The sequence below is a fragment of the Bombyx mori genome, chromosome 24, assembly GCF_030269925.1.
Source record: "Bombyx mori chromosome 24, ASM3026992v2".
NCBI classification, from domain to species: Eukaryota; Metazoa; Arthropoda; class Insecta; order Lepidoptera; family Bombycidae; genus Bombyx; species Bombyx mori.
This window is the reverse complement of record NC_085130.1, coordinates 18,083,461-18,097,198: the sequence shown is the minus strand read 5'-3', so window position 1 is coordinate 18,097,198 and position 13,738 is coordinate 18,083,461. Positions and strand designations below refer to the sequence as shown.

Genomic DNA, 13,738 nt, shown 5'->3' with positions numbered 1-13,738 from the left:
CTTGACATCGTATAAATTCGATGATTCTCGGTACGGTTCGGAAAGTTCATCTGCGGCTATATTCAGACTCGCCAAGTTACGTCGGTCATATTGTAATGAGCGATTTAGTGGGCAACTTCATTCTGTTAATTTTGTATCACGGTGCGCGCGCATCGTAAAATTTCACTCTCATCAATTTTTCATAACGCGCCTAAATAAGTATAACTTCAAAAGTGAAACACCCGTAGCTCACTTACACGTCCGGGCTTATCTGGAATAGCCTCTTAGACTACCAACTACAAGCAAATAAGTAGGGAAAAAAGAGGTACATGTCGTGGGTCAGTGCTTAAGTCGTCGCGGCCTAAAGGATAAGACGTCCGGTGCATTCCTATCTAGCCATGCACCGGTGTTCGAATCCCGCAGGCGGGTACCAATTTTTCTAATGAAATACTTCACAAATGTTCACGATTGATTTCCACGGTGAAGGAATAACAATGTGTAATAAAAATCAAACCCGCAAAATTGAAATTTGCGTAATCATTGGTGGTAGAACGTCTTGTGAGTCCGCATGGGTAGCTATGACCGTCCTGCCTATTTCTGCCGTGAAGCAGTAATGTGTTTCGGTTTGAAGGGCGGGGTAGCCGTTGTACTGTTAAAAGTGAGACATAGAATTCATGTGTCAAGGTGCGTGGCGGCATTTACGCTGTAGATGTCTATGGGCTCCGGTAATTACTTAACACCAGGTGAGCCGTGAGCTCGTCCATCCATTTAAGCCAGGGGCTCCCAAACTTATTTTGTCTACTGCCCACTTTGGGAATAAATTATTTTTGACCATTTTTTCACATACCTAAAAACCACTAAAGTGAGAGTTTAGTCGGTGTCTAAGAGTATTCTTAGATGCAATTAGAAACCGCCCACCTTTAGGCCTGCAGCGCCCACAAGGGGGCGTTATCGTCCACTTTGAGAAAGGCTGATCTAAGCAATAAAATAAACAAAATGTGTGCAATTCACACGTAGTAGAAGTGAAACCTTCCAAAATTAAAATACAATTATCCTAAACGTCTTAAGTATATGTAAAATTTTGTCATTAGTAAATAATTGTAAGGTAGCGCCCTCTGTGAATTGATATTTTAATTTCACGTATAATCCTAAATTAAAATTCACTACAAGCTTTCATACACACGTTAGTTTTAAAAAATCTCACAGATGGCGCTGTATTAAATAGTATGTATATTTCTGTCTCATTCTTTGCTGGCTTCATCCTACACATTTTTGTATTTGTGTCTCTTACCTGTCGTTTTTTCCGTTGCATCCGGTTTGAAATCACAACGATTCTAAAGAAGTTTTCACTTCAAAAGTGTTGAGAGATAATTAGGTGTTATAATTTAAATAGGTCACTGCGTCTACCTATACGAGTATGTATGAATGATAAATAGGCCACTTCTATAGACGAAATTTTTTCAGTCACGAAATTTATAGCTTTAATGTTCGCGTAGCATTAGCTTGTAGTGTGTCAGAGCCCTTGCAGGTTACCTAAAACGGCTTTTACCGTCCCGACCGGTCCGTTGCGACACGAATAGTTATTGGATTATAAAACTGCAACTACATAGTCACAATCTATGGACGTGTTATGTAACGGCATCAATACATTAACTGGCTAACTAAGACTTTGTTTGAAGGATAAGACGGCCGGTGTATTAGTATCGAGCGATGCGACAGTGCCGAGGTTCGAATCCCGCAGACGATTTAGACGTTCACACAGACATTGCGCGCTCTATCTCACTCGCGTAGCCGATCGGCTCCGATTGCGCGCTTTCAGATCTCTTCCTGCCGGCCTATGTGAATTAGTTTACGGCTCCACTCCGGTCAATTCCAAACGTATGCAATCCGGTCTGTGTGAACGGACCCTTAGAATGATATAGAATACTCCAGAATGAATTAACAATAAAACACTTATGCGTGTTTTCTGTTATTTAATAAGAAAACAACTTTTAAATCCCTTAATCTCTTATTAAATTAATATTATAAACAATATTATTATACAATGCAGCTCTGAACTACTCTCTTTACTTGAATGATAGACAGATGAGAGATTTAGTCTAGGAAAAATATACTTCCTCTTCTTTGTCCCTTATACCTTATACCTATACCTCCCTTTGTACCTTATCCCGCTAGGTGGGGTCGGCACAGACAATTTTTCTATTCCATTCTCCTCTATCAGCCGTCATCTCAACACTCACTCCTCTCTCTCTCTCTCTCTCTCTCTCTCATATCATCATTCACACACTCCATCCATGTCTTCTTCAGTATCAAATACAGAAATAAAAAGAGATGTGCTATCTTTTAGCGATAAAGAAATCATATATATGTACAAGGTATCTTATATAGCAAGATATTTACATAAACCAATGACGCTCATAAGAACATTCTTCCTATAAATTTTTTTTATTGCTTACTTTATTTATTGTACACGACCCACCTGGTGTTAAGTGGTTACCGAACCCCATCGATATAAATAACGTAAATGCTGCCACCCACTTTTAGACATGCCTTCTCAGTTTTTACAGTACAACAACTGCCCCACCTTTCGAACTGCGTTACTGCTTCACGGCAGAAATATTAAGCGGTCATCAAGTCTACTAAGTAAATGCCGCCACCCACCTCGAGATATAAGTTCTAAGGTCTCAGTATAGTTACAACGGCTACCCCACCCTTCGAACCGAAACGCATTACTGCTTCACGGCAGAAATAGGCAGGGTGGTGGTACCCACCCGCGCGGACTCACAAGAGGTCCTAGCACCATTGATTACGCAAATTATAATTTTGGGGGTTTGGTTTTTATTACACGATGTTATTCTTTCACTGTGGAAGTCAATCGTGAACATTTGTTGAGTACGTATTTCATTAGAAAAATTGGTACCCGCCTGCGGGATTCGAAACCGGTGCATCGCTTCATACGAATGCACCGGACGTCTTATCCTTTAGACCACGACGACAAAGTCTACAAAGTAAATGCCGCCACCCACCTCGAGACTCGAGTTGTAAGGTCTCAGTCCAGTACAACAGCTGCCCCACCCTTCAAACCGCGTTGTTGCTTCACGGCAGAAATAGGCAGGGCGGCGGTACCTACCCTCGCGGACTCACAAGACGTTCTAACACCGGCACCCACGCGAATACGTATCGGTTCTCTTTACCAGAGCGATATGCGGGCGCATCGAAGCGTACATATCGTCGCTGCCGCCCCCTTACCATCTCCGGCGGCCCCTGCTGGCGAGAGCAGCAAGCACCGAAGCCAGGACGCCAACCAGAGCACCGTCGTTCAGCGTCTGCTGGGCGTGCACTAACACGGTAATCAAACTTTATTTTTTATTTTTTTTTTGCTTAGATCAGCGGTTGGGGAACCGGGGTAAATTACCCCGAATGGGGTAAAATGAAATTTTGGGGAGTAAAAATGAAACTTTTATGAGTAAAAAGTATATCATCATCATTATCCTGCCCTTCTCCCAGTTACCTGGGGTCGCCGCAACATGTTTTCTCCTTTCATACTCTTCTATCATATACCATTTCTTCGCTCACTCCCCTCTTACCCATATCGTCTTTCACGTAATCCATCCATTTCTTCTTAGGTCTACCTCTTCCTCTATATCCTTCCACATTCATAGTTAACATTTTCTTACCAACCTCATTTTCATTTCGTCTCATCACATGTCCATACCATCCCAAACGCGCACTTCTCAGCTTCTCTGTCACTGGTGCCACTTTCAGACTTCCTCTAACATATTCATTCCGTATTCTATCCATTCTCGTAAAAAGTATATATTGAAGTGAAACTTCTTTAGAATCGCTGTGATTTCAAACTCGATGAAACGAAATGAAACGAAACGAAAAAATAAGTCCACAGAGACACAACCACATAAATGTATAGGATTCAGCCGGCGAGAGAATGAGATAGAACACATTATTTGGAAACACAAAGTTCACGTGATTCAGAAAAGCGTTTTTTTTCCCGAAAATAATAATTTAAATTAAAAAAGCTTTTTTATGGGGCTATATATAAAATATAAACTAATTTTTTCGTCTAATAATACAAGAAAAATATCATATGAATTATAAAATAACAAGAAATTATCATTTACTTATTTTTTTTTTGTGGGGGACATTTTTTTCCTCAACTGTATATTACATATATTACTATTATTACCGTTATGTATTATTATATTACTAGGTATTACATCGATAAATTGAATGAATTATGTATAAATAAAAATTTTTGTTATTGTTTTCTTTTCAAAATTATCAGGGGGGGGGGGGTATAATATGAAAGGCTAAAAAAGCGATTTCGTGTTTTTTTGTTCTTCGCCATGGGGTAATATAAACTTACACAAAAATTGGGGTAATAATTAGAAAAGTTCCCCGACCGCTGGCTTAGATGATTGGACGAGCTGCCAGCCCACCTGGTGTGTGTGAAATGCCATATTTTATGCTGCGGCTTGACTTAGGCACTGGCATTGCCGACGGTCTTGAATAACTGTGATCGCTTACCATCAGGCGGGCCGTTTACAGAGAACGACAATAAATTGTAATTTTCGCTATTGTAGCTCAAATTTTAGGCCAGTTTTAGGATGTGTAATGAAGTTTGAGATTGAGGCATTTGATAGGACTTTTTTTTTATTGCTTAGATGGGTGGACGAGCTCACAGCCCACCTGGTGTTAAGTGGTGACCGGAGCCCATAGACATCTACAACGTAAATGCGCCACCCACCTTGAGATGTAAGTTCTAAGGTCTCAAATATAGTTACAACGGCTGTACCGCCCTTCAAACCGAAACGCATTACTGCTTCACGGCAGAAATAGGCAGGGCGAAGGTACCTACACGTGCGGACTCACAAGACGTGTTACCACCAGCCCAACACCGATACCAATACCAATTAATTTTGTGAACGTCTTCCAAAACTATAGGCCCCCGAAGTATTGAATGCCACAACCGGGAAGCTAGAGAATGGCCAGCCCTCACTACTGTGCAAACAGAGCATGTTCGCTAGATGGCAGTATTTGATCAAGAAACTACCCCCCTTACAGCAGGTGAGACGACCGCCCTCACGCCCTTATGATTAAGTCTAGGACTTAGTTCTCTTTTTGGCCCAAACATGTCATTACGGATCATTCCGATCCACTAACGTTGCTTTTAGGTACCTCAAGTACCGGTCATCGTCCTCGTCAAACCCGTAGCTTGCGACGAAGGGCTCGACGAGCGAATTAACCCATAGACACAGCCCACTGAGTTTCGCGCCGGATCTTCTCAGTGGGTCGCGTTTCCGATCCGGTGGTAGATTCTGCGAAGCACTGCTCTTGCTAGCATTAGTGTTAGCATGGTCTCCCGGTTTGAGCCCCACGAGCTCACCTACTAGTTCAGTGAATCTAGAATAACCCCTCGAGGTTACTAGAATAGGTATAAAAAAACTCTTTAGGTACCATAGCACCGCCCGCCACCGGAGTAGAGTTCATCTATAGTACCTGGTGCCACTGCGTTCATCCACAGTGCGCTTACAGACATCTTTGTTGCCGCGTACCATCCGGCTTTGGAATGAGCTCCCCTCCACGGTGTTCCCCGAGCACTTTGACATGTCTTTCTTCAAACGAGGCTTGTGGGCAGCGGCTTGGCTCTGCCCCTGGCATTGCTGAGGTCCATGGGCGACGGTAACCACTCATCATCAGTGGCCATCCATCAGAGTTTATCCGTTTTTGTTCAGCGTAGAAGTGCAAACGGCCTCACGGGACCACCTCGTGTTAAAGCTCTTACCGGACTCTTCCCACAATATGAAAGAAGTTGAGATATGAGAGGAGCTAGTCTCAATTGTATTGTATAACGTTTGTCCTCCCCCAACCCCTACCTTGCATCCCCTAGAGTTTCAATACTGCTTCGCGACAGAAGTACTTACCTACCCTTACGGCCTTACAAGATGCCTCACCATCAATAAACGCCAGTTGTCGATCGCAGTACGTTATATTAGTTAGGAGAATGCTTCTGTCCATAATCTTGTGAATCTCCTAGTCGCTTATGACGCCCCGGGAGGAGATAGGAGCTTGTTCTATGACATCACACAGCCAATATGACTCCTAAACTACCTATATTGTATTATGTACAAAATTTGATATGTTCCTTCGTTTTAATTGGTTAAGCTTGGTTAAACTACGAAATCCCTCATCCGATTCTGACTCCTCAACACGGCATTCGTTCACGGCGACAACGAAGACCATGGACCACTGGAAACGTCGGAGATAATAAGCGAAATTGAACCGTAAAATTGATAAGAATTAGGTCCAAAAATTATTGATGCACGTGTAATTTGGTGCACGTGAAAGAAGTGAAACTTCTTTTGTGGTATGTAGTATTAGTAGTGGTTTTCTTAATTTTTCATCCGTAAATCAAATTTCTCTTGTAACAGGGAATGTTGTGTACAAGAGAAATTACTTCTTCACCATTTATTTTAAATTGTATATAGAAAAATAAACCTTTTATTAAATCCGTCATTACAAATAAAATATAAGACGGTTAACATGTTACTGCCATCTACAGGAGCAATGGCAAACTAATAACGAGCCATCTAGTGGTCGACGCCCGCAAACAATGTGTAAGAGAGAGACGACCTAGCTCGCTCTCTCCCTCTCTCCACGGTCGAGTGGTTCGCGAGACGCTCCGTCTGTTCTCTCACTCTCGCTCCTCCTAAATTGTATCTTCTCTCTCTAGCCGTAACGAATATGTGGCGAGTTAAATTTTACCCACAATACGCCTAAAGAAGTTTCTCTTCGAAAAATGGTTTTCTTTTCAGTCACACCCGGACGGAACCAGCGTCTCATTGCCGAATCACTTGGATACTTTACTGTATAACGAAGCGAAACTACTCTCCCCAACGTATCAGGTAAATATATATATACTAAGCTGACCCGGCAGACTTCGTAGTGCCTCAATCGATAAATAAAATATCCTAAGCCTTTGTATAAAATAAACATAAAACAAACAAAAGGAATCCGTTCGTTATTTTTATTTAATTCTAAGGCATTTTCATATTTATCTACCTTTTAAACCTTCTCTGGATTTCCACGAATAATTCAAGACCAAAATTCGCCAAATCGGTCCAGCCGTTCTCGAGTTTTAGCGAACAGCAATTCAATTTTATATATATATAGATAGATATATCTCGAGGAGTGAAGGTTTGAAGTTTGAGCGACATTTTTGCTACTTTACAGGAGAGCCATTTAAGGTTTACAATTTGGAAAAAATATCATTAAAAAAAACTTCAACTATTTGAATGGAAAACTTAATTGAAGGTCAATTAGAAACATCGAACTGTCGATGCTGATACCAAATGAAAGGGACCTTTCATTACAAAGATAAATGTCGCTTATATAAAATAGCCATTGACTCCTCGATATATATCGTGATATATATGTATTTTTTTGCTTAGCTGGGTGGACGAGCTCACAGCCCATCTGGTATTAAGTGGATACCGGAGCCCATAGACATCTACTCTACAACGTAAATGGGTCACTCACCTTGAGATATAAGTTCTAAGGTCTCAGTATAGTTACAACGGCTGCCCCACCCTTCGAACCGAAACGCATTACTGCTTCACGGCAGAAATAAGCGGGGTGGTGGCACCTAATGTCTATTTGACGACGCGTTCACAAAGGATATTCGGTTGAATAAGTACATATTGGAATTATTTTTATCTTTTTATCTATCTTCTTACTTTTCCTTAATCCTTTAATCCTTTTTTGTAACTATACTGAGACCTTAGAACCCATATCTTAAATTGAGTGTCTGTGCTTACGTTGTAGATGCCTATGGGCTCCAGTAACCGCTTAAAACCAGGTGGGCTGTAAGCTCGTCCACCCATCTGAGCAATAAAAAAAATATGCAACTGAGCTTAGAATCCAAATTTATCCGTCCGTAGGTTGCGAAGGATCGGCTCTTCCAAGCCTTCGAAAAAGCGAAACTAGGTCGTTGGATTAAGAAGCCATTAGAACAGGACCAGTTCGTATGCGAACTCCTGAGCGCGGACCCAGCCGCTCTGTTCACTTAGACAGATCTAGTTCAAGGTCATAGCGCGACACGGTACGACGATACAGCCCGAGGTGATGATGGACAGGCTAATGACAGTGCTAAAACTGTAGGCGACGATAAACGCGAGAGAATCGAGGTGGAATCTGGTGTGGGCGTAACCGGTGACTTGTTAGACGGTCCGTTGATGTACGAAAAGCTAATACTCGCCGAGAAAGCTCGTCAGCTTAAATTAATGAGCATGATATTAAAAGCGAAAGATAAAAGTAAATTTCGTATTTTCAATGATAAACATTGCAATGATAATGATATAAAAATTAATGATAAAATCGATGGAGGCAAACGAAGTAAAGGATTACCAATGAAAAAAAATTGTCAAAAGTTTAAAAAGTCCATTAAAAACCAAAGAGGTAGCGTGTTTAAGAAAATTAGTAAAAATCGTCATTCTAAATTTAAAATAGACAATGAATCTACGAATAACATTAACGTCACAAATAACTATCGACAGGATAATAATAATAAAAATTGTAGTGCCAATTTAAAATTGAAAGTAAACCTCGGGAAATCCAAATGTGATAGATGGAAAGGATTGTTAATAAAGAGTAATAAAAAAGTGCTTAAAAAGGCTAAAATAAGTAATAAAGAGAATACATACAAAAACACAAAATCCGATGCTGCGTTAAAAAATGAAAATAAAAATTCTATAAATAAATCATTGAATACCAAAGCGAACCTTCAAAATTGTTCTATCGAAAAAGACAATTTCACTTCTGAACCGAAATGTGAAAATAAATTGATACAAAAGTTCAGTGATTCTGAAAATAATTCCATTACTAGTCATCCGAATGGATACGTTAAAAATGAAGGATTAACAAATAAAAAAGTAAACAAATTATTAATAAAAGTTAACACAGAAATTGTAATCGACAAAATATCCAATGATTCACACGAAAATAAATGCGACGTGTTAAACAAAATATTTGATGATGGAGTCAAACGTCCAGATGGGGACATTGAAATATTTGAAAGCAATCCGAAAAATAAGCCGAACGATGATAATAAAACCAATAATGATGTTAAGAACAAAAACACCACTGAAATTAATGATTCCATTATAAAAAATAAGCAGTGTAATGATAAAAATAATGAAATAAAAGTAAATAGTGATCAAATGAAAATTTCTAAAGTAAAAAAGAAAAAGAAAAATAAAGTCTGTAATGACAAAAGTAATGACATTAAAGTAAATAATGATGATCCGAATGTTTCTAAAGTTGAAAAGAATAACCAAAATAAGCCCTGTAATGACAAAAGTAATGATGTTGAAGTAAATAATGATTATCCGAATGTTCCTAAAATACAAAATAAAGTCTGTAATGACAAAAATAATGACATTAAAGTAAATAATGATCATCCGAATGTTTCTAAAATAAAAAATAAAAACAAATATAAAGTCTGTAATAACAAAAGTAATGATGTTGAAGTAAATAATGATTATCCGAATGTTCCTAAAATAGAAAATAAAGTCTGTAATGACAAAAATAATGACATTAAAGTAAATAATGATCATCCGAATGTTTCTAAAATAAAAAAGAAAAACAAATATAAAGTCTTTATTAACAAAAATAATGATATTAAAGTAAATAATGATCAACCGAAAGTTTCTAAAATAAAAAAGAAAAACAAATATAAAGTCTGTAATAACAAAAATAATGATATTAAAGCAAATAATGATCATGCGAATGTTTCTAAAATAGTAATGAAAAATAAAAATAAGCCCTGTAATGACAAAAATAATGTTAATAAATTAAATAATGATCAACCAAATGTTTCTACCGTAAATAATATAATTAAAATTGAAACGATACCATGCATAGTTCAAAATAATACCAATGAGAACTCCAGTACTCCAGATAACAAAAAGCACAATAATGATAACTTTATCAACGTTAATAATCGCTCGGAAAACCAAAGCGTCCTAAAAAACAGCTTTCTGCAAATGAAACTTTCCATATACAAAAATTTGAATAAAAATTAACGTTTTTTTTTTTTTTTGCAAATATCTTATCTCGTAAAGTCATTAGTACAACGACGCTTTTAAATGCTATAAAATTTAAGCACCTTTGGACGCATTGAGAACTCCGAATAATCATGACTTCGCATTGAAGTAGATCAAGCACGTTAGCCTATCCGATTCTCAGGGTTTTTATAAGTCGTTGCGTGAATGTTAGTCTAAAATTAACCTTTAAAAAAGTGATTCCCTTTTAACGTGGCTGTTATTCTAAAATTCCCTAGCTATAGTAGTATGTAATTACTGGTGGTACTGGACCTCTTGTGAGTCCGCGCGGGTAGGTACCACCACCCTGCCTATTTCTGCCGTGAAGCAGTAATGCGCTTCGGCTTGAAGGGCGGGGTAGCCGATGTAACTATATTGAGACCTTAGAACTTATATTTCATGGGTGGCGCATTTACGTTGTAGATGTCTATGGGCTCCAGTAACCACTTAACACCAGGTGGGCTGTGAGCTCGTCCTCCCATCTAAGCAATAAAAAAAGAAATAATAATAATTAGGATATGTTGATATTGGATTCATATGGCCATTACATTTTATAACCTGCTGATCCTATCCTTTATCTGATTTAAATTTTGTCTGATGCAAAATTCTTTTCCTTTGCTATTATTCCATTTCCTTACCTTCGTCTGTAGCAATAGGCACTGGGTGAAGCCACTTAATAAAAAAATATTTACGAAGAAATGAAAGGGGATTACTTTTTTAAACCGCGTCGCGCTATGGAAGTGAAGAGATCTTGATCAGTCTTAGGCGCAGAACGGATTTTTACGAACTTATGACAAGCGAAGGATGTTTTCATTACTGCTGTTCCGTTTCCAAGGGAATGTTAGCGGTCGTAAGGTGAAAAATATGTCAACTTGAAGCCTGACCTTACATATGAATATCGACGCTTGAAAGGCAAACGTGACTAAGCGACAATAACTGCTCTGTACATAAATGATAGGCAATAACCATATTCGATGTGCAAAAAAATATATATATTTCTAGGTCTATTAAAATCATTTCAATCCTACAGCTTCAGATTCGTTAAAATAGAATTTTTTTCAGGTATTTCAACTTTAAATTAGTCTACTGTAAAGTTCACGCATTGTCGCTTAGTCACAAGCCTTTCAAGCGTCGATATGCAATTTCGGAAAGGGCACATCTCTGAAAATGTAAAATGTTCAGGAAATGAAAAAAAAAATACTGATTATTTTCTAAAGCAAAGTGTAAAATTTAAAATATTAACTTTTGAGATATATTTTAGTGTTAATTAGCAATTGAAAATTACTGTAATTATTATAAAATGGGTGTAGGTAAGCCTCAAAACTACATGTAAATGAAAAAACGTATTTGACGAAATATGTGACATGTGCCCTTTTCGAAATTGCATATTCAATTTAGGCCGAGTGGGTAGGATTTTCACTAGAGATAAAACTGATATCCGATAACTATCCGGCCATGTTTTCACTATCGGATACCGGATAGTAAACCAGTATCCGTCCGGATTTCGGATATTAACATTTAAGAAAATCTCATGGTTATACAAAAGGCAAACAATACCACAATAGGTTATGGACAACTTTTATTTTTATAATCGCACGTCAAAAGTGATTGTTTTATTAATTAGTTTGGTTAATACTCAAAATTAACAAGTGGCAAATTTTGGTGAACGAATACCAAAGCGTCGTAGTACCGATTCGTCGCGATCTCCGCTCACGGGCGACACTCGAACGCGCATGATTTTTTCCGAAAGAGCCGAATATCCGGTAGCCGATTAATCTTGCCGAATATTTGGTATCCGGTATCCGGCCAAACCACTATCCGTTTCATCTCTAATTGTCTAATTTTTTTTCTAAAAAAAAAACACTGGTTACAACACACCCTTGATTGTACATATATAGCTCTGTGCCAATGTTGAGGACTTTTTTGCGGGAACGCGAGGAGTGAAGTTGTGTGATTTGTTTTATTTTGTCTATTTTGTGTTTCTTCATTTTTCAATGTGTAATAACGGTGGTTTATTAATCAGCTGTGAAAGTACACAAATATGGGAAAATAAAACAAAGCCGCCTGACGTAACTTCTCGGGATCCTCCAAAAAGTCCACTGAAAAAGTCTCAGTGAATGACCACCATTTTACTGAGATTATATTTCATCCCATATCATATCATCTCATTTCATTCCACCATCAATATAGTTGTGGGAATACTTAGTTCTCGGATAACGGAGATAGGTTATGATTTTTATGACGTCATCATTATTAAAGTGTGAGGGAGATAACAGGAGTCCCTCACTCGCTCACTCATCTCATTATCTCATTGCGCGCTGTATTTTTTGACTATTCAATTGTAGGGACATTGTTTTGTGTGCGAGCTTAGGGGGAGTAAAAGTTGTGCCTATTTTTGCCTGTAAGTACTAATATCTAATATAAAAAGACAGAGAGAATGTTATATGGCCGGTACATAACGTTTTTTTGTTACGTGACGGCTTTCCATCAGTCAACTACTAAGGGCGCGTTAAGGATCTTCCTAAAACAAACCTACGCCTATGATGGCTTCGTATAGTTGAAATATTTTTCCGTTTACGCAAAGATTTTCGTTGTGTATTATAATTAGCGACAAGTATTATTTTAAATGTTGGTTTTATATATGTAATATCATAATTTGTTTAGTCATTATCTGTAGTATCTGGGGTATCGAAAGTAGATCCGAAAATTCTTTCGGGAATCCTTAAAGCCTTCGTCAAACAGAACGCGTAGTTAGCGCGCGTCAGAGCGCTAAACTGACGCTGCGCTATGACGCCTAGATGTGTTGTACTACTATGGTAACATACCGTCAAACAGAGCCCCAGCGCTATAAGTACGCAGCGTTATTCGCGGCGTTAGGACGCTTTGACGTCAGGCGTTGTAATTTTTTACAAATTTTATTTTAGCGTCCGAGTGAATGTGTATTAAAATACTAGATAATGCCCGAAAAAATGATATACATAGTTAGAAAATACCCATGCTTATACAACAATGTCACATCTGAATCACTCGATTTCTTAATACTTTTAAATGTTCACACTGCTATCGAAAGGCACTATGATTTTGCGAATGCGTTCTAGTCAATTTGAAGAGCGCGACGTTAAGTACGCGGCGCTAAGTACGCGTTCTGTTTGACGAAGGCTTAAGTTGTGTTAATCGCATCATATACGATGATGCATTGCTTGGTGATTCCCGACGGATTTTGAAAGTAATAATAAATTTAAAAACGTTATTATTTTAAATATGTGACATTTTGTAGATGTCTGGATTAAAATTGAGATTGCTTAACTTTTTTTTTTGGTTGTTTTTATTGTTAATTTACGGCCATCGGCCACTAGACCTTAAAGTTAAAAATGAAGTGTTGCTAGATTAAGTGTAAGTCGACAATGTCTTTGAAAAACAATGAAGATTTATATTTTTATTTATTTTTATGAGGCATTCCGTGTTTGTTAAATGCATGTTTTTTAATAAATAATGGTGATTTTAATTATTGTATTAATTTGATAATTAAAGGATTTCGTTTTAAAGTACATTTTGTTTGTTTTTCGTGTATCTATATATTAATACGTGAAGCAAAAACTTTGTATCCCTTTTTACGAAAATTGCGCGGACGGAGGAGTATGAAA

General features: G+C 38.0%; 2 protein-coding genes across 6 annotated transcripts in view; one reads left to right on the top strand and one right to left on the bottom strand.

Annotated features, from left to right (window-relative positions):
* The window catches only part of LOC100101209 (double-stranded RNA-specific editase 1), a 55,627-nt gene extending 41,985 nt beyond the window's left edge, over positions 1–13,642 (top strand). For 4 of the 5 annotated variants that reach the window (XM_012689524.4, XM_038019900.2, XM_012689526.4 and 1 more), the window contains 4 exons: positions 3,177–3,327; positions 4,939–5,061; positions 6,810–6,899; positions 7,935–13,642. In XM_012689524.4, coding sequence (XP_012544978.2) covers positions 3,177–3,327; positions 4,939–5,061; positions 6,810–6,899; positions 7,935–8,063 — 493 coding nt within the window. In that variant the 3' untranslated portion in view covers positions 8,064–13,642. Of the gene's footprint in view, positions 1–3,176; positions 3,328–4,938; positions 5,062–6,809; positions 7,008–7,934 lie in introns of those variants that run through there. The other variant, XM_038019901.2, reaches the window with a different exon arrangement.
* LOC101741520 (uncharacterized) overlaps positions 1–13,738 on the bottom strand; it is a 215,540-nt gene that overhangs the window by 32,437 nt on the left and 169,365 nt on the right. The window lies entirely within an intron of this gene.